The sequence below is a fragment of the Haemaphysalis longicornis genome, unplaced genomic scaffold (assembly GCF_048455015.1).
Source record: "Haemaphysalis longicornis isolate Haplotype H1 unplaced genomic scaffold, Haemaphysalis longicornis Haplotype H1 scaffold_10, whole genome shotgun sequence".
Taxonomy (NCBI): domain Eukaryota; kingdom Metazoa; phylum Arthropoda; class Arachnida; order Ixodida; family Ixodidae; genus Haemaphysalis; species Haemaphysalis longicornis.
In genome coordinates, this window is record NW_027526204.1 from 123,785,146 (window position 1) to 123,806,362 (window position 21,217).

The 21,217-nt window shown below is 45.2% G+C and overlaps 2 protein-coding genes across 2 annotated transcripts in view; both read right to left on the reverse strand.

Annotated features, from left to right (window-relative positions):
• Positions 1–653: 653 nt before the first annotated feature.
• Positions 654–16,825, reverse strand: Elp3 (elongator complex protein 3). Its single transcript, XM_077690594.1, has 16 exons — positions 16,662–16,825; positions 16,484–16,580; positions 16,304–16,394; positions 16,199–16,246; positions 16,068–16,138; positions 15,895–15,958; positions 14,911–14,979; positions 13,617–13,852; positions 12,746–12,826; positions 11,428–11,554; positions 9,082–9,275; positions 7,290–7,446; positions 3,703–3,875; positions 2,777–2,831; positions 1,434–1,515; positions 654–839 (listed from the first exon to the last, which is right to left on the reverse strand). The coding sequence occupies exons 1-16, from the start codon at positions 16,678–16,680 to the stop codon at positions 751–753; spliced, it is 1,653 nt and encodes a 550-aa protein (XP_077546720.1). The 5' UTR covers positions 16,681–16,825; the 3' UTR covers positions 654–750.
• A 2,489-nt stretch (positions 16,826–19,314) lies between these two features.
• The window catches only part of Ns1 (Nucleostemin 1), a 45,888-nt gene continuing 43,985 nt past the window's right edge, over positions 19,315–21,217 (reverse strand). The window contains exon 14 of the mRNA XM_077690593.1: positions 19,315–19,408. Coding sequence (XP_077546719.1) covers positions 19,341–19,408 — 68 coding nt within the window. The 3' untranslated portion in view covers positions 19,315–19,340. The remainder of the gene's footprint in view (positions 19,409–21,217) is intronic.

Consider the following 21,217-nt stretch of genomic DNA (forward strand, 5'->3'; position numbering starts at 1 on the left):
GCCGACCATCCTCGGCTCACACAGTGGCTTTAGAAAAAAAAAAGAGAAAAACTGTAACCCTGTGGAGCGCCTTGCGTTGCCTAGCAACACACAACGGCACAGGTGGTGCAACACCTGATTCACGAAACCTCAACGCGACTCCATAATCATAGCACATGTGACGTACACGTACACACTGCCGCTGCGCCCCAGTTGTCGTCGAGCGCTACCGCGCATGTAATGCTTCGCACGAGGAACACGACGATATCGATGCACATGACGATGACTACTACTAGCACAGTGCAAAGCGACGACAAAACATGGGAATAAACAATTTCAAACTTGCGCAAATGTGTGGTGACGTGTCCTTCAGTGCTCACGTAGAAAGAATCCCGCAGCTTCGTTATGGTTCAAGCCTTGCATGACTTAGCGCAAGCTTCGCCAGTTTTTTTCTTCGTTAAAAAATACCAGATTCAATGGCTTTCTGCTCAAAGCATGAGCAGACCATTCGGAATGCATAAACTGTCCACAAGCAGCTAGCGTACACTCATGTGCAGTCTGTATCCACTAAATCCTTCATGTAAGCAAGCACCTGTTTGCACATCAAGATCACTCCCAAGACAAAGAAAGAGCTGGAACACTTCTCACCGTGGGCTTTAAAGAAACAGCACGAGTAAACTACAGCAAGTCTTTAATTTGTTTTCTTCCCAGAAGCGACTGTTCTCTGGTTGTGAAACAGAGGCAACGCTCTCTTTAAAAAACCCATATACATCATGCAGGGTCCGCAACCAGCAGCTTCGACATGTACGGGCCATCCAGCTCGTAGCCCAGTTTGCGGTAGTAGTTGCGAGTGCCTACCCCTGAAACAACAATGCAATCATGCATCAGCATTGAAGATAGCTGGTCTCTAAGAGATGCCACTGCAAGTTTAGCTTTTTCATGTGACATAAGTCAGGCAAGGCTATGCCAAAAAAAGTCTTTTTTTTTTTTCTAATCCGATTTGTCTCATGGTTTTTTGTTATCACCAGCTTTGTATTTTATCTCGGGGATTTTTACACCAAAATACAAAAGAGGTCAGCATTTCAATAAAACTGAGCAGCTCTCTACTGAAAAAGCAGGCGAAACTAAGAGTCATTGATTTCCCAAACAGCTTGGGAACCATTTTTTACCGTGGTCTCAAACTAGGGACCTATATCCCTGCAACATTAATGAGATGAAGGAGATTTTTAGAAAACAAACTGTGTGCTAGGAATTGAACTCAAGCCCCAGCAGCAATTAATTAATTAAAAACTGAGTTTTATGTGTTCACCCACATAAAGAAATTCCTTCATTTTTAAGATGCGTCCACAGTGGACTTATCTATTTGACGTTCTCTTTTGATTTCAAACTGCAATGTTTATAACGACTGTTTCCTCGACCTTATTTCAGTGTGGTGTCGTGATGAAACCACCCACCTGAGATGACAGCCAACTTGTGAGAACCATGCTCTTCACGAGCGATCCGCTCTGCTTCTTCCATAAGCAGTGTTCCAAAACCCTGCCGTGCGGTACAAATGCAATAAACATTAAGCATGAGGGACTGTTTAGGCAATCCAGGTCAGTGCAAATGATGAGGTACACTCAAAAGAAAGGAAGAAGGAAAAGCTCTGACTGTGGACGTAATTGTGTGCGGACATTTTTTTAACAGAGAAGCTATTTAACAAATCGTATTTTTTTGTGTACGCAGTTAAAAATACCAAGAAATTGCCAAGCGCGCGCATTTGATCGCGGGCCTTGTGACGACGGCCCAGTAGTTAACAAAACCAAGAAAATGCCTAGTGCTCGTGTGTGCGTTCCTCGCAATGCCTGCACAGCGTCCCCCCCACACGTTTTCGTCAAGTTAAGCATACCCACTTAGGGAGATCGGCCAAGATTGCGGCAACCGTCCAGCAGTTAAAAAACAAGAAAATCTTGTGCGCTCCTGTGTGTGTGCCTCACGATGACAGCGCAGCGTCCCTGGTGCACGTTTGTCAAGCCAAGCATACCCACTTGGGAGAAGATTGCCAAAAAAAAAAGCTCCAGAGTACGCCATAATTGTGGCAACACTTGCCCGGAATGAGAAAGACTCCAGCGTTCGCCATAATCATGGCAACACCTGCTCTGAACGAGCGAGACAAGTCATAGCGTACACCCCTCCAAGGTGATGTCCAATAATTGTAACTAAAAAAAAATTACAGAAGCTCACATTTATAGCAACACTGGTGGACTAAAGGTTGTTGCGGCAGCGAAGAACAAGCAAATTGGGTGCAATCATGAACTTAAAACTTCGTGATGGTTGTGAAGGTTGCTTACAGCTTCGCGACCTTCAAGTCTTATGCATTAGTGTGAGCTTCCTTCATTTTATTTTTCAGGCGCCAGCTGCGTGTGCACTTTTGCCAACCTAGCCAAGCGACACTTCCACATTTAAAGAAGCTGCCAAGGCCAAACTTGCCGACAACTGTCCTTCAACACGGATACAAAGCTGCTGCATGCCACAGAGCCACAAACATTTTTTGCAATAAGGCACCTTTTCAAAACCTCATGGATTCTCTCCTGACCCACAGTACCCCATAAACTAAATATAGAAAGGGCTCTAACAGGTTGTATAGAAATGACGCCGAAAATAATGTACCACCTCCCTAGTTATATCCACGAATATTACTGCAAACAAGTGGACAATCTTATAGGCAGTCCAAGTGACCCTGTTGAGGCCTTTAACAAGAAATATAAAAACACTAAATAAATGAGTGGCATGAGAGTAACCTCCCATCATATCCTACCTGATGCTGAAACTTGGTGGGGTCACGGGCACTCACAGGAACCACACTGCCGTAGCTGGGCACACAATCAGTCAAGGATCAACAGTTCATGCACACACGCACAGATTTTAGAAACTGCTGTTCCAGTGGGATAGGTAGTAATAAACCAAACTCTTGAGTCAAATGAAGCTGAAAAGTTATTTTTGTGGGAGAGTTTGCTGAAGGGCCAGTTGGTACATTGCGATACGAATAAAAAGAGTGCAAAATCAGTGCCTGTGGTTTGTGGTTCCTTTCTCTGTCCAGTCTTTTGCACTGTTTTTCTACATACTAATTTTATACTTCCATATCAGCCTTCTAACTGACAACAGTCAACCACAATCTCTGAGAATTGCCGTTACAGTTCAAGTGCTACACACACGAAAAAAAAAATCAGCTCAACGTCCACATTCCAAGCACATTCCGTCTCGAGGGTAAATAAAAAAATGGATGGCAGGTGAGAAAAAGGAAATTAATTTTTTTCTCTTTTCAGAATGGTTGCAACAGTGAATTTCATTTTTCTTCCTTAGCATATTTCCACTCCTCTGTCGAGAATTCTTTTTTTCACAGTAAATATAAACTATGAATAATGGTAAAACTAAAGGCCCCGAGTTAGGATAAGCTAAAACAGCCATTCTAATGCCCCTGACACTCGCCCTTTACCAACAAAAAAAACTGTTATTCATAGTAAGCACACAATAAATTAGGTCAACCTCATCATCAAATACTCCCCTACAAAGCCTTGCTTCACAATGAGGCAGGCTCTGTAGCCAGGGCACACAAAAAAACAAGTACAAAAGAAGCTTGTGAATTTTGAGCAAGAATCCTGCCGTGTGACGGAAACTTCGTACTGCAATCCGAAAACACTTTTGTTCCTGACGGGAGTCAAAGGTTCGAGCGAGAAAGGATACACGTGTAGCTCGCGCACGATGGAGCACCCGTTGAGCAGCTCGGTGCGGAAAGTGTCGGGGGAGCACTTGCGCAGACGAAGCAGTCCGACCAGGATGTCCTGCCGGGGGTCCTCGTAGGACAGGAACGTCTCCCACCCGCCATTGGCCACGTAGTCCCGACGGATCAACTCCACCTGCATGGATGAGACAGCCGATGGTTTGGTCACGGTGTGCGTGAATCGCACAATTGAAGCGTGCCCTTCTACATGGAAACCCATTGCCTATTTATGCGCTAATGACCAATGACCAATGACCTACGGGCAGAAACTTGGAGGCTCACTAAGAGGGTTCAACTTAAACTGAGGGTGACTCAGCATGCAATGGAACAGAGGATGATAGGTGTAACATTAAGGGACAAGAAGAGAGCGGGCTGGGTCGGGGAACAAACGTGTCTTAAGGACATATTAGTAGAAATTAAGAAGACAAAATTCATGTGGGCAGGGCATGCAATGCGAAGGCAAGATAACCATTGGTCATTAAGGGTAACAGAGTGGATCCCTAGAGAAGGCAAGCGCAGCAGGGGGCGGCAGAAAGTTAGATGTGCAGATGAGATCAAGAAGTCTGCGTTGCGGGGATAGATTGGTCGCGGTTAGCACAGGGCCGGGATAATTGGAGATCCATGGGAGAGGCCTTTTCCCTGCACTGGGCATAGATAGGCTGGTGATGATGGTGATGTCCAATGTTGCGAAAGATCTTGGGCTACTCTTGTCAACGTGTGTCAGTAAAATGTAGCTAGGATTAACGTTTCCCACATGAAATGCTGGGAGAGTGGAAGAACGGCACATGACCAGCAAAGTAATAGCAAAAAAAAAAAGCCTTCTCCAACAAATAGCAGAGGCATGAGACAGGTTAGATATAGCTACTGAAACAGCAGCATGGGCACAATAACTTTAGCAAGGAAATAATAACGTTATACAAACATAGTGCTCAGGAACTATGCTAACGGACTGAAAGTTTGTCATGATTTCACACAGCTGGGAAGTCTCAACTGCAAAAATGATGGCAGCCTTTGGTACAATGTCAAGTAAGCTAACCGCAGTCAACAGTGTACACCAGACTACAAAACTAGTGAAATGCACATCCCGTACAATATCACATATGAACAAAGCCACCTAAACTACAAAATTAAATGTAGCATGACTTTACAGCAGACCAAAACAGCCTTACGAATAAACTTGGAAGCTAGTGCAGCATTACAACAGCTGGATTCAGCTGGTGTTAATAGTAGGGATGTGCGAATATTCAAAACTTCGAATATTCGATTCGAATTTTTTAGTATTCGATTCGATTCGACCGACACTTTTATTGTTCGAAATATTCGAGCCACCCAAAACTAACAAAAAAAAAAAAAATCAGAGCGTGTCTCAGCAGCAAAGTCGCGAAGCATATACACGGCGAACGGCACGTGCTTTCGCAGACTGTATCGGTGTTTATTCGTAGTTACAGTGGACTCTCGATGATATGATTCTGGGGGTGCGAATTTCGGGATGATACGAATTTCCGAAAAGTCCCGGCGAAATAGCATTGTTTGCAATGGGAAAAATTTCGGCTGTTACGAACGGACCTGCGCGGCCCGGCGGAAGAAACGAACGAGCCGGCGAGGCACCCGACTGCCGAACGAGCAAGTGACGGCCCTCGCTCCCCTGTTTGTCACTCTTTCTCCAGAAACGGCCGGGCTGTCGTTTTCTGCTCGCGAAAACGCTCCGCGCACGCCCAACGCGCGCTGACACCGCCGCGAAACCAGCCCCACGCTGCGCGCGGCGCGGCCGGGCCGGCGGCGTCAACATGGCGTCGGCTCCAGCCGCGAAGTGGCGCGGGCGCTCGAGCGACCGCTTCTAACCGCTCTTTAAAATGCGGCTCAAGCGAGACACGACGTTGATTGTGCGGTAAAGGAGCTGATAATGCATGCGAAAATGGTACTATAAAACATCATCCGCGCCGCTAGTGAAAGCGCCCATAAAATATTTGCCGGGGTACTAAGCCTAACCATCTCCGGCGGGGACAGCCTCATCGCAAGTAGTCGGGCTCCTCCATTCTGCCGCGCGCGTCGTGCGTCATTTTCTGACCGAGGTAGGCGCTACCGCGGGCGCGAAATCGTCGATGCGGGCGTGAAAATACAGCGCTCGCAGAGCCGAGGCGAGCGAATCGCGTGCAAAAACGCACCATGCGGTTCACGCTTGACTGTTGCGGCGTGTAGCGAGCTTGGGCACAGCCACAGCGAGTGAGGAGACGAGCGCGAAGCTTTACGTGCTCCAGAAAGGGCTGCTTTGCGACATGGGGGTTAAAAAAAGCAGGAAAAATCACGAATTTCTTCCCGCGAATGCAAGAAAAGAAATAAACGAAAACTTTTTTCAGCGCCCAATTTTTTGGTCTGTGTTGGCTCATACGAATTTCGGATGATACGAATATTAAGTGCAATGCACTTCTTAAGCGACCCTGAACCTGCGTCCACCGGCGATGTCCGCGCACGTGGAGATGGGCGCGCGCAGCCTGGCCGCTGACATAGCACATACCCACGTGGGGGATTGGCCAAGAATCGGGCGTGAGAAGGGCTAATGCACCTGCTTAAAGGAGTACTGACACGAAATTTCAAAGCTGAGATCCGCTCTAGCAATCAAGTACGACAACACAAATAGGTGTCTGTGAATAAATGCATCTTTCTTTCTTTGTAGTTGTGTGTGTGTGTGTGATCTCTCTTTCGCGAACATTACCGAACCGCGCAAATTCAACTCGTGCATTCGCACTTTCACATTCTTCCCCTGGGGGAAATGCGGGGAATTTTTTTTCGCGGTCCCGCGAGATTTGTTTCATCGAGATTTTACTGTATCAGCGCGCGGCAATGTGCACGGGCTCGGGCATGCTAGCCACTAGTGTGTCAAGTGAGCGGCTGTTTGCGGTATCTGGTGGAGTCGTGACGAGCAGGAGGTTGTCACTGCTCCCCGAACATGTCGAGCAGTTAACCTTTCTCCATGTTAACATTTAAGTGAGTGCAGACCTTAACCTGTTGAGTGCAATGATATTGTGTAATTCCTAATTTTTCTTTGTGATTTGTTGCGCAATGAAGTTGCAGTTTTTGTGTCCCTAGATGGTGAAAACTTTAATTTTACAAAAAAAAACAAGTATTCGTATTCGAAAAATATTCGATTCGATTCGAACTTTGTTTTTATTATTCGAATTCGCTTCGAAATTAAAAAATTGATATTTGCACACCCCTAGTTAATAGTACCGTATTTCATTACCCCCCCCCCCCCCCCCTTTTTTTTTCAATCTTTTCAATTTGCAACTTTTGCCAAGAAATCAGGCTTGGTTGGCCCCTTTGCCATGCAACATTTAAAGCTACGAGCAATAAAACATACCACAATATGTACCTCAGAGTGCAGCATGGGCATAGAGCACAGAATATAAAGGTAGGGTCTGGGTTTCGTTACAAGGTATAAAGTTGTCACGGATATTTAAACAGCACACAGCTGCTGTTGGGAACCCAAGTCGTGCTAGCACTCCATACAGTCAATAAATTTTGCTGTTTTTGTAATCTTTCCTTCCCTTACCTGGTCTGGCTGCACCCTGTGGTGGATCTCCTGGATGCCCACTTCGCGCGTACGCACGTCTCGACAACGGGTGCCAAAGTCCTTCATGCGGGCTAGGGCCAGCTCCCGAAGGTTGCCGTGCTCCACACCAGAGGTCACCAGCGGCATCGGGATGTCCCTGGAAAGAAAAGAGGACACGAGGGCTATAGAGCTACGCGATCCGTCACAACAGCTGCCTTTGGAACTCAACGGTTTGTTTCTTTTCTGCTCATGTCCGAAGTTCCGAACGCCCGCCCAAAGTACAGTGATGTCAAGAAAAAAATATGAGATGGGCGAAATTTCAGGTCAGGTGCAAAAAACTATGAAAAGGTGGTTGCACCGCCCACCAAAACTGCGGAGATATTAAGAAAAAATTTGAGATGGGCGAACTTTTGGGTCAAGCGCAGAAAGGACAAATAAATGACTGCATCAACACGTAAATAGCTGATTCAGGTTTATTTTGTTCACTCATCGGACGCTAAAGCTATTGATTTTACGGGGTGGGCAATCTTTGGAGTCTTTCAGTAAATTGACTACAGTCGAGTCCACTTATAACAATACCGGTTTTAACAATATATCGGATATAACAATGGACAGCCGCGGCACCGTCGGCTTTTCATTGTATTCTATGGCAAAATAAACCGCTTATAACAATGCTGTCATGATGCAATATCGGTTATAACAATTAAATGTGGGCACTGGAACCAACCCTGAACGAAACAAAAATGCAAAAACGCTGCGACAATGCCACCCCAACCCCGCCTATTACGCAAAAGGCATGAGAGCATACGCGCGACGGCCAGGCGATAGCGCACTTGGCCTCGCACGCGGCGAGTGCGCGCCGAAGAGGCTCGCATGCCACCGCTGCTTTCGCCTGCCGCGGCGACGCGGAGGAGGGGGAGGAGGACCGGATGGGCGCCTGTACGGGCAGTGGGGCAGTCCATTCTGAGGGTGCGCCGCCTGTAGAAAAAGCACCGGGGCGCCTAAGCCGCCGCAGCAGCAGCGCTGTGTGCACTGTGCCGACCTCCCCTATTCTTCGCTAATTTGGCCACATCTCCAGCTCCGCCGTTTGCACGTGTTCCGAGTCTGGTGCTTACCAGCGTCGTTTTCCTTGCCTGTTGTCACTGTTCCTGTTCTGTGGTCACTGTCGCCTCGATCCTCCTGTCCCCGCACGCGCAGACATCGTTGCGCATTAAATGCTCTTGTTTGTCACGTTTTCTTTGTTATTTTCGGCATAACCCGCTTATAACAATAATCGGTTATAACAATGATATTTTCATGGCACCTCAATATTGTTATAAGTGGACTCGACTGTATTTCACCCGTAAAGGGTGGTGGGTGATGTTTCGGGGGGAGGGCGTTCTCTGGGAACTTTACAGTAACATTTGTTGTAATAAATGGCAAGAAAAACCTGATACCTCACACTATGCTTGCACATAAAAGTAATCTAACCAAAACTACGAATTTTAAAAAATGAAAAACTTAACAAACGTATATTTGATACCCTGATTTTCATTTCATAAGAACTGCTGTCTAAATATTTATGGAAAAAAACATATTCAGGCTGGACGTCCATCTGAGTAATTAAATTTGGCAATACAAGCTCAAGTAAAGTTGCCTCTTTCGTGTTCATTATTCACTTCAACGAAAATTTTTTTTTAATTTTTTTGCTGTGATAGGTTTCGTTCAAAGTGGGTAGAAGAATACTCAAGCAAGCGCAGAATTATTGCGGGTGACAATGAAATGGCCCGCACTGCATGACGGTTGCACTGACCTCTGCACGCGGTAGATGCGCGTCCACGGTGGCACCAGGGCCAAGATGCGTGCGATGAGGTCCACCAGGAAGCCTGGCGGGTAGCTGCGGTAGCGGCCGGTCTTCCACAGCTCGTATAGGCCCGTCCCCCGTATCACCAAGGTCGGGTAGATCTTGAGGCCGTCCATCCGGAATGCCGGGTTCTCAAACAGTTCCTGTGCACCACGGGAGAAAGTGGGTTCACATGTGAGGCAAATCCAATGCCTTTTTGAAGTTGCCACAACAAACCAATAGATCACATTTCTAACTATACATTTATAGGGTTGTTTGTTTGCGGGTAAAACTCGATTATACCCGATTTTTTGGTATTGGGTTCATCGTGTAAATCGAAACATCTGTGAACAAAAGGTTCACAAAAGGTTAACAAGAACAAAATAAAAGGTTCACAAAAGGTTAGAGAGAGAGAGAAGAAGTTGAGCAGTTTTGCGTGGCTCCTGGAGAGCCGTGCTGCGCATGCGTGAGGAGCATTGGATTGGATTGGATTTGGATTGGATTGGATTTTAAACCTGATTTCTCTCCGGATGGACCTTTCAAAGTAGCGATGTGCACAATCGTACGCTGATGCGTACGGTCCGCTGTTCTCATCCAGTACTTGCTGGAAGCAAGCCCCCCAAACACAGCTGTCGAACTCATTGAGTATTGGCCCGACACTACCGCTCGCTACCCCTGGCTGACAAATTCTGCACTGACATTGTTGGGCCTAGTTAATGAAAGCTGTGTTGTCGACAGAACTTCCTCCCAGCTGAGGTACGTTCAACAATCAAACATGTTCAGCATGCAGTTGATAATGTCTGTAAACAACGATGTAAAAAATCTACGACAAGCTTTTTGTAAATAAAATGTTTCATTTCTTATCACTGCTCTTTACTGTCATGATTAGTAGTTCATTTCCAAACAAACACCAAATTTTGCAGAGTATTTGCGAGAAAACCCTGATGTGCGCACGATTACAAGCTTGAAACAAACACCAATTTTAACGCTTTAAGAGTTAAGAAGCTCGTGATACCTTCTGATAAAGTAAACTGAGTGCATTACTCAGTACACCTGTAGATTCAACGCAAAAAAAACCTCAATTTTAGAATGGCTTTACAAAATAACCTGATTTCTGCCCGAATATCGGTTTGAGGCAAAGCACCCAATTTTTACTCCCAATTTGAAAAAATATATATAAAACCCGAAAACGAACAGCCCTATACATCTATTGCTGCAGTAATTTCTACATCACCAACAGCCAACTAGGTCCACTGCAGGACAAAGGCTTCTCCCATAGACCTCCACACACTCCTGCCCTGCCATAGTTTATCTTTTGACCCCCAAATTTTCCTATTTCACCCCTCCTTGGGTTATTGGCCTGCCCCTACTTCCAATACCGCCTCTTGGTGTCTACTCTGTTACCCTCGTGGTCCAGCGGACGTCAGTTCTTCTCACTACAAGGCCAGCCCAGTTGTCCACTCTTTCCTCTTAATTATAGCTATGATGTCTTTGCATTCTCTTTTAATATGTCAGGACTAATAAATCTAGCCAAGCATGAAATGTATGAATTTCGCCCATAGGTGCAAGGTCCGCCTAGAGTAAATTTTCGGTAATTTTACCTCGAGTAATTAAATTTTATATTGATTGATTGTAGGGTTTAACGCGCCGACGCAACGCAGGCGATGAGGCGCGCCGCAGTGGAGGGCTCCGGATTAATTTTGACCACCTGGGGATCTTTATCGTGCGCCGAAATCTCGTACACACGGGCGTTTTTGCTTTTCGCCTCCATCAGAAAAGCGGCCGCCGCGGCCGGGAATCGAACCCGCGACCTCGTGCTCAGCAGCGCAACGCCTTAGCCACTGAGCCACCGCGGCGGGTAATTAAATTTTATAACCTAGTCTGATGACATTTAGAAGACCTGTGAAAGTACGAAGTGACATATGTATTTCTGTTTCACTTAACTCAACTTTCTGTTTCATTCAATCAAAGTCTATTGAGAATTAACAACAGTCAACTCTTTTCAGCTATCCCAAGCTTAGAATTCTATTGCAAGGAGAGTTGACGCTCGAAGATAATGGGACAAAAAAAAAAGACAAAGCTTACGCAACAAAGAAAAGACAACGGAACAGCACTGTCAACATTTTGCATTTATCTCAGTTCAATAAGGATTCAGTTCAGTGTATTTACCTCATGAATCATTTAAAGTCTGCCGTAAACACCTGTACAACAACCTTAACGTAAAGTGTGTTGGCCACACTCTCAAGAGGACAGCTCAGAGATACATCCAAGGCTGTCAACCAGCTCTCAGCCACCATTTCGAAAGGCTGCCCTCACCACAAACTGGTCGTAGTCACGCTCCCAGTCAACATTTGGGAGGTTCGGCATCATGTGGGCCACAACTTTGAAGCCCGCGTCCTTGGCAAGTTGAAAGGACTCGCACACCGCCCGCACCGTGTGGCCACTGGAACACAGGAAAGGACACAGGCCACTTATCCCTTTGATGCTCAGTGTTGCCCAGGAGCAACAACTCAAACAATATTTTTTTCTCTCGCACTTTGTGGTTTTTTCGACATTTAACACCATCTATCGACAGACAAATAATCCCGGACCTTCAAAAATTTAAGAAGAGAGGGCAGCACGTACTTACGTGTGCTAAAAGAAATATTCTTTACGCGTGCCAACTTGCATCGAGCCCGGGTGGCCCAATGGCCTAGTGACAGGTAAGCGAAATTGTGCAATTTCATTGTTATTACAAATGATAGCAATACAAACATTACATTATTGTCTTGATTTGAACCAGAAATCATGGTGATCAAGGTAGCTCTCTTGTTCAAGTGATATATGGGCAGCCAGTGCCCAGTGTTTCCCAGTGTGCCCTAGTGTCCGTCCTAATGAATTAAATTTTTTTCTGACTTCATATTTGTGATGTCGGAAGTCCTTTTAGATCATAAGAAACTTCTCACGCACTTTAGCAAAATAATAAAATTTTGGGCATCAAAGGGTTAGAGACAAGCTGATTGAAAATAAAAACTGTGTCGAAATTTTGCGTTAACGTAAGTATGGGAACTATCCCAGTTTGCTGCACCTTCCATCGCAAGAAAAGACACAGAGTTAAGATATCATTTAATTAGAAAAAATACTTTATTTCTGGCACTTGTTCGCAAAACTTTACCGACCAACAGTAAATGCTGATTCACCTTACCTCACAATGCAACGACAAAAACAGTCTTATTTGTAATAAGACAGGAAGAAACACGTGCAAATGCGACTAATTAATGTTTCTAATCTTCAAATTTACCGAGTCTAGTCAGAAAGTAAGTTATGATAAAGAGCACTAGAGGTTGGCAGCATACCATGTCATTTGTCAATTTCAAGTTTTGAACATTGATATGACAGTAGTGGGATAGACGTAGTTGTATATTCAAACCAGTATGTGTCGATTCTTAGTTGTGATCACTGCTTTCACTCTTGCTATAATGTTTAAATCAACCTGCCACAAGATCACAGGCAGAACTTCTTGCTTTCAAATTTACAACTCTGTTCAAAACATCCTCGCATAAGCATCTCAGCGCATCTAACAAGAATAAGGTATGTCAAGTGACACTGATACCAAAGAATCCCGAAGGTAAGAAAGTCAGTGACTGAAGCAGACCGGTTTGTGTCTCTGGCCACATCTTCGTGGACGCTCTGCACGCCAATCTCTAGCCGTGTGCAGCCATATTGAAGCATGTCCCTGCGACAAAAAGAAAAAAAAGGGGGTCACGTGATACTAATGATAACTGGATCGATGCAGATTGTTACAATAAGTAGTATGCTACTGTAACCACGTGCACTTTTGCTGAACGACTTCGCTTACAAGTAGAACAATACAAACAATAGTTGCTGTTGCAGTGTCTTCCAGATTTGCTTAGACTATGTTCTACTATATTATTTTAAATAGACCCTAGACCAAGTAAACCCCTCTGTAAGCCATTAAAGCTGGAATACATGCAAGCGTACATTGAAGGGCTACTCAAGGCAAATTCCTCTGCTACAACATTTTATAAAGCAGTGCTAAGCAACACTGCACAGAACTTGCAAGCTGCAAAACATGCAGGCTTTGTGGTACGGAAGCTCCACACAGAGCCAGGCTACTTCGAGTCTCGCTGACCTTCATGTCAGCTTAAACAGCTCGTCTGTATCCAAATTAACAACAAAAAAGGTCAAGTGGTTCTTGCTTTGGAACACACCCTCATTCCCAGGATCGAGAAACCACTGGTGCTCCATACATGCACTAATGCAGAAAATTTTAGGATCGGTCAGGTACTGCAAAAGGTACATTAAGCACAAAAATACTCAGGCCAGTTCATGTGATGCCCGGAGAACGACTACCTAAGAAAGGGACAAGAAGCGGAAGCAAAAAGAACTGTCTCGGGGGCACGCAACAAGTTAAGACAAAACTTGGAGGTAGGGGAAATTCGTAGACGCCTACGGGGCAGCTGCTTCCTGACAGGGCTCGCGGTGCTTGCAGTGACCCTGCTCACCCGAGGTGCCTCTTGAGGCAGTAGTCGGGGCGCGTCTCGATGGTGATGCCGATGCACTTGGTGCGTGCCCGCTCGCTGTAGCGCACTGCTTCGGCGACCGAGTTGCTGCTGTGTCCCGATAGGGCGTCGTGCAGGCTGCGCACAAACTTGTCCCGGTACTCCTCAGGCAGGCACATGAACGTGCCCCCCATTACGATGAACTCCACCTTGTCCACCGAGTGGCCCAGCTGCTGCAGCTGCAATGTGGGACAGCCATAAAGGTACAGTGTGCTAGGAGGCAAGGAGTGTCGTGTGGAGGGAAAAACCAACGGAAAGCGCGGGTCCCTTTTGCGATGAAAAAATTGTATGGAGCGCAGGCATTCCCCAGGGAACTCCTGTTCCAGCCAGCACCACCTATAAGTTTTTAAATCAAACTAAACCGTTATTTGACGAGTTTTATGAAACTTTACACCATAAAATGAAGAAACGAGCCTATTTAGGGCAATAAATAAGGATTAAGTTAACAAACAAAGCTTCTGAAACCAACTAGTAAGCAGCAGCTGCCAGGGGCACTGCATACAACAGGAGCTCCGAAAGACACACCTCTCTTCTAGTACACTGTAATACGGGGAGTGATAGAGGAGTGGGGAATCCATACGGGCTTAAGACCCTGTACACATATCACGAACAGCAATACCAAGGCGCTACTGGCCCAAAGGTGACACTCGTATGCGCCGCTCTTTGGACGAAGCTGTGTTCACAAGAGGGCTCTTTGCGGACTGGCCAAGTTGTCTGTTTGGCTCATGCATTTCTATGGCACATCCTGTCCTTGGTCTATCCGGAATTGTTCAAGACTGGTAAATCACCGGGACACAAAAAAGCACGCACAGAAGTGTTCAGATGGCGTTCACTCTTTGTTAGTTGGCTTTCACTCCTGCTTTATTTTTTTTTTAATGTAGAGTATATTAAGCAAGTTTCCACAAGCACTGTTGTTCTCGCAAACAGGGGCTGGGTGCCCTGTTAGGCTGCTAAACACAGCCTCTAATCCCACCAACCTATGTGTGCTTTTTAACGTGCAATAGGGTACGCCAACAACTGCCTTTACGTCACTCCAATCTTGTAAGGCACAATAAAGTGGACATCGCATTGGCAGACCTCTTTATAAGTTTACTGATTGTAATAGCATTAAGCTCAAGACGCAAAGCAGGATATAGTAACTATGGTTACAAAATCAAAGCCAGTGTACGATAGCCAAGATTAATGTTAATCCCTATTAATAACGACGATCAATCAATCAATTGCATTCACTGCTTACCTGTTCCACCCTATGCCGTGTCTGGAGGAAAGGATCATACCGGGCCCTGATGGCACGCATAGATGTTGGCTGTACAAAGCAAAAACAACAAAAGAGTAAACGTAAGCTGGTTATACGAATTAAAAACTGGTTCATGCAAGCATGGTGAGCTTCTAAGAGGGGCAGCAATTAAAAATACTAAAGTTTGGCACACACCACCAGTTCACCTTCACTAACTCTCTAGCAAATGACCTGATGCCTTAAAACATGCTTCCAGGCTCGTAAACGGTCAAGCTAGGGCACACTTAAGCATGTGTGTGCTGCAGTGGGTAACTGATTAGGCTTACACGCTGCAAAAACTGTGTTCGTTTGCTATGCAGAGCCATAGCTTCATTCTGGCAGCTGTAGGGATGAATATGTCTCCTGATGCAACTTGCTTTTTCATCTGCATGGCTCAGAAATCTGCAAGTGCTTTGGTCCTTCCACTGGCAAAGTCAATTAAACACAGAACTTCGCTCTCATCTTGAATAAAGAAATTTTAGGCAAGCCATACATGGGGAGGTACACCAGTTTCTTGCTTCATGAAAAACAACGGCACTTCCCAAAGAGAGAAAGTGTAGCGAAAAAGTGTAATAAGAAGAATAAGAATACGGAATAAGAAGATTTGACAAGGATTTAAGTGAAAACAGTGACAAGACAAATGACAAGGGCTGTACTGAGAAGAGGAATTACAAGACTGACCTAGAAACTCCTTTGGCTGTGCCGCTTAACCCACTTAATTTGCAATTTGGAAAATACAGGTTTAAAACAAGACGATGGACAGTTGGTTTGCAGATGTGCAGATGTTGAGACTAAAGTGCATTTTCACAAATATTCTACGCACTAAACCGTTCCGCTTTGTAATTGAACTTCCTCTGCGGTTATTAGCTTTTTTCAAGAACATAGCAAGAAAGACAGAGACGATGTACACCCTCAAATGCGCACATAAAAAGACGGCCAACTAACCTCATACCCTGTGTACGACTGAGTGGAGTATTCAAAGTCCGAGTCCGGACCCCCAGGGCAGTACCTACGGAGAGACATGGCAACATCCTAGTCAGAATCTGTGAACCTAGTCACGAATTGACGTGCTCGAAATGCAGGGGTTGGTTGTCGACAACATATGCGTGAACGCTTACACGCAGATATTGCCAGTCATGTTGATGTGAGGGCATCGATGAGGCTTGCACATGACGGCCACGACTGCGATCTGCAAATAAACTCGTTTCAGGCCGGTGTTCGTAAACGTTGGAGCGCCGGCTAAACTTACTCCACTGGCGGTGCGTACGGGCTTCGCCTTCAACTTCGGCAAAAGGACCTGCGCGGATGATTTTTTCAAGTGAACGACTCAGCGGGGCTGATGATACGCGCTTACCTTCTTATATTCAGGTGGCATGGCGGCGATAATATCGACAATTTTCGGCTGGGAGCTGAGTCCGTACTTGGACGAGATTTGGCATTTGACGCTGCAAACGGCGTGCGCGATCAGCTGTGGCTACAATTCTACTGCGTGGAGCAAAAAGCCTCACCGTACAATCGATCACGTTCAGCCTACCTGTTGAGATTGACATCTTTCTGCACCTTCTGCGCTGCGAGGAGTTCCTTGATGATCTCCGAGATCACCTTGACTTTCAAAGTCTCTTGAGAAACACCTGACCGGTAAAACGCAGGCAAGCTTGACGTCTGCTCAATTCAGACATATGCCGAGCGTCCGTGGGGCGCCCTGAACTCACCTTTCTGTTTGACAGTCATTTTGGCAGATCGGCCGCGGCGCTGTTGCAGATTGAAAGATACGCACCGGGCCTAACCCCGCAATAAATAGCACAGCATCCAGCAAAATGTGAACCGAGTTTCTACGCAGCTCCCGCAGTCACTGGGCGCCGCCATTAACAAGGACGTAAGATACGTGAAAATAACGCGTCAAAATAAGGTTACGCGACAACCCGTGGTGAGGTGTAGTTTTAGAATAAAAAGTTTTTTTAAGTTGTGTCGTATATTCTTTATGGTAGTAGTAAAGCTTTTTTTTTATTGAAACTGGAGAATAATTTGAAAACAAGAAAAGGGGCGACGTAGAGTAAAGGAAAGCTTACTGGTGGGACAGTTCTTGGCTTTCACTGTGGAACTTCTTGTTCACGCTGGCCAGTGTTCAGGGTTCAGTTCTTTTAAGCCCCACTCTTGGCATAAGTCCATCACAACTGTTGGGCCAAAAGCTCATCGCGAGTAGGACCGGCGAGGTCCTCGCTCAGACAAAAAGAAACAACTCAGGCAAACACATGGGGAGAGAGAGAGGAAATGGTGGCACGCACATGCGCTAAAAGTGAGAAAGAGAGAAGATGGGTGGCGTGCTGCATAGTTTCTCACTAGCTTACCGTGCTGTAATCAGTAATCCTGTAATTCTAACTAAAAAATGCCGTATATTATCAAACGCAAGCATGCACCCGTAGCAACACTCGGTTCAATAAATGAAAATTAATTTCTCGCAGCCTACTTTAATTTTTGAGCCAGTCCACCAATAATCGTATCGTTGCATTAGGTCAGTGTAAATAGCAAGACATAGAGCGATAACAAATGCATGCACTGCAAGAATAAGGTGATCAAACAATAATCTGTGACAGCCAGTGTTGCACGTCTCATAAGATGCCTTTCAACAAAATGTCCTGCTAAACTCATATTTTAGAAAAATCACATTTTCTAGATCGTCATTTTATTGCTGAATACAGACAGTAAAGTGCTTACTTCCATCCTCCAAAAATGTATCATTCTACGGAACGTCCTCTCAGCAAGGCTGGCACTGACACAATGGAAGCTTTAATTGCTCAGCATGTTATGTTACCACTTTTCAGTGTATTTCAAGGAATTACCTATTTTGTAGTTCTATTGGAATAAAAAACAAACAAACAGAACAAAATACTCCTCTTAATGTATTCATATAGTATAGGACAAAGCGAGCAGATCTACAGTACGAGAAAGACGTTCATCCTGTTATTACAGAAGCAATGCAACAAGCTATATCACAAAAACATGAGCATATCTCCTAGCTTGTTTAAACTGCAAGTGCTCAGCCGGATGCCTAACCAGTAGCCCTTCGGATAGTTTTACACTCCAAAAAATCCCTCTTTTTTTGCACGAACAATGTGCTACATATGAACACAAGCAGTACAAGCGCAGCAGCTATAGCCATCAGTCCCCAGCAGCACTGGCATTTGCTGCACGTGTAGTTTTCCAAGACCAATGAAACTATGCACTTACCACTTCGATGTGTATGTGCTCTAACTCTCACGACGCCATTTATATTGGCATTCGTTATTCAGCAGTGAACAAATATTGTGAGGCAACAACATGGTTCATTCTGATGAAGTCCGTTGTCGGCGTGCATACAGCATCTTGCTGGTTATTTCCCACTGATTTCAAATATGCCATTGTTTTTTGAGTCTGTCAATTAGTTCCCAAGATGATTAGAGATACTAATTATCCATTTTTGGAGGAACAATAGACACAACAGTGTTAGTTATAAAGCTGTAATCTCTATATTTTCCTATACTATGAACCCTGGTGAATGAAAAAAGAGAAGCGTTTTTTGATGCACCACTTGAAACAAATTTTACAGCTGAATAAACTTTTATGACAACAGTGGGAAGGAACCAATTTGAATGCCCATTTAAAACACCAAAGTTTATTGAGCGATAAAATTAGTTCCAAGCAATGCATCAAAAAACAGCTTCTCTCATTACACTCACCAGAGAACACTGCTCTGTCTATTTGTTCCTCCAAAAATTACTAATTGCCATTAATTATCTTGGGAACTAATTGACAGACTCAAAAAACAACGGCATACTTGAAATCAGAGGGAAAAAATCAGCAAGACTGACAGGTTTCACAGTGTATACTTCAACATTAAAAGAAGTTATTTTAAGAGCAATGTCCCCCTTAAAAGAATAGGAGGAGTCTTCCAAGTGAACCAGTAGGTGGTGCTGGGTGCATAAAGGAAGCACCTGGCTTGTACCTTTCAGGAACGGAATGTTGCCATACTTACAGCACGAGAACATACAAGGCTGCTGACCGTAACAAGCAAGGAGCCCGAAGTGTCTCTCCCATCCAAGTCCGTTTTCACACGTTCCAACAGCTACGGCTAGTTGCCCAGGTTTATGCACTGCACATTTATTCAGTTATTCGCACATTATTTCACCACTGACAGTGTCACTTACTTGCTATGTATCTAAACCCCAACTGAAAATTTCCCTTTTCATGCATTCCACAAGTTTTACCTAGTTTGTAAACCACGGGGTTTTTTAACGTACAAGAACAAAACAGGTTCACAAAATTGGCATGCTGACCTCCCAACAGGTCAACACCACCATGGTAAGCACCGCAAAGACGCAAGACTCATTGTTTCGGCTTCCATTTTATTATGTTCAGCTGGTTCCGCTTAGGCTTGCGAGGGCTGTTTCTAATGAGTCCGACAGAGCGGCAGCAACTTTATCTGAAAAATAAAAGCAATCACAGAGTGAGCCACATTTTTCATTTGAAATCCAAACCACGATAACAATTCGAATTTCTCCAGAAAAATGTATTTACGACTCATTAGGTTGGCTGGCATTCATAACAAAATCCCGCTGCTTGGCCCACAAAAGTCAAACAAGTAATTTAAAGCACAACCGGGCTAAATACAACACACTTTGCAGCCCGTGTAAATCAACAACTTTCGGTTCTTGGAGTTGGCTCCCAAGCCCACTACACGTTTCCGGAAAGCTAGAATATAAACACTGGACAGCCAAGAACCACGTGATACAATTCACCCATTTTCAACAGCACACATCAATTTGTTCGACTACTCCTTCACCATTTACTTCTTCGTGGTTCATTATGAAGCATAAGTGGGTCATAATAAACTTTGTTTAGTTATATACCATGCATCACCATAGCCTTCATGGCAATACAGTCTACGCTCGTTACAGTGGATCCGGCAACAACGGACTTTCGGTTACAACAGACCATTTCTGTTGGTTTGTCTGGTCCCCATGCATTTTAAATGGAGTCCACTCCGCTCATAACGGACCCGGCTAGAGCAGACTGTCGGCTACAACAGACTAAATATTAGGCGAACATTGTTTCGACTGAATGTTTATAGCGGACTTCCGCGGGGCCGGCACCCGATGTGCTTTTTCTTTGTTTATTTTGGCAAGAAAACTGTTATGTCTGGCAACATTGCTGGCAGCCGGGTCGTTGGCGCAGCCAAGCCAAGCCAGTGCCAGTGGCTTTTATTTGTGCGACCAGCGGCATGAGCGGCAGGGTAGCTGATTTCACTGTCGGATAAATTAAGCGTAATTAACGCTGTTGAACATGGGTGAAAAACTGCCGACATCGCCAGTACTACAGGCCTGTCTAAGCAGATGGTCCGCTCTACCATCAAGAACAAGGCCGCTGCCGATAAACGCGACTCCGGTGAGATTGAAAACAGGGCTATCGAATACTCTAAGTGGTGCACTCGGAGGCGAGTCTGCCCTCGTCAGTCTTTTTATGTAATAAAAAAATTGGGTTGAGTGAAGTTCGGGTTTTATTATTCCCATGCATGCATCGTTCCCGTTCCGTTCGGTGAAAAAAGTAAGAAATGCCTCAAGTAGGGGGGTTGTTCCCCATCCGTTGTGTGCAATCTGCCGGTAACCGTGCGCAGTCCAACTGGTCTAACTTTCGATTTTACAGCTGTCCGTCATCAGATTATTTCATTGCAGCTGTTTCAATGACCAGACTAAAATCGCTAAAAATGTAAGCTGCCTTGAGGGAACGTCAGACAGCAATACGATTTGTTGACAAACGGTTTCGGGAAAACCTGCCTCGTCGTGAAGGGATTTAAGGGGGGACGCGGCTTTCAACTTCGGAAAAATGACCAAAACATCGTTTTTTTGAAACCCACGTATTCGGCTTCTATGTTTCCTATTCTGTGCGTCTGCAAAGTTTTTACGCTGAAAAGCGTCGCAAAGAGGCATAAAAAAATACTTTTGTCAGGCGCGGTGACAAACTATCAGCGCAAATGGGCGAAAAAACGGCAATTTTCGGAGCGCTCTATCTCCGCAACGGTGCCACCGGGCGCGGCCATTTTGATATGGTTAGATCGGCCGAGCGATCGTCTTTCCGGTTCCGCTCGTCTCTTTTATCTTCGTTCATTCACAAACGCACAAACGGCAGAAAAGAAACGACGCACAAACGAAGCTAGAAATAGATGCTGAAGCGCTATTGGTCCTCGGTCGGGGCACAGAACAACGACCCTCCTGATTGGATGTCGCGGGCGCAA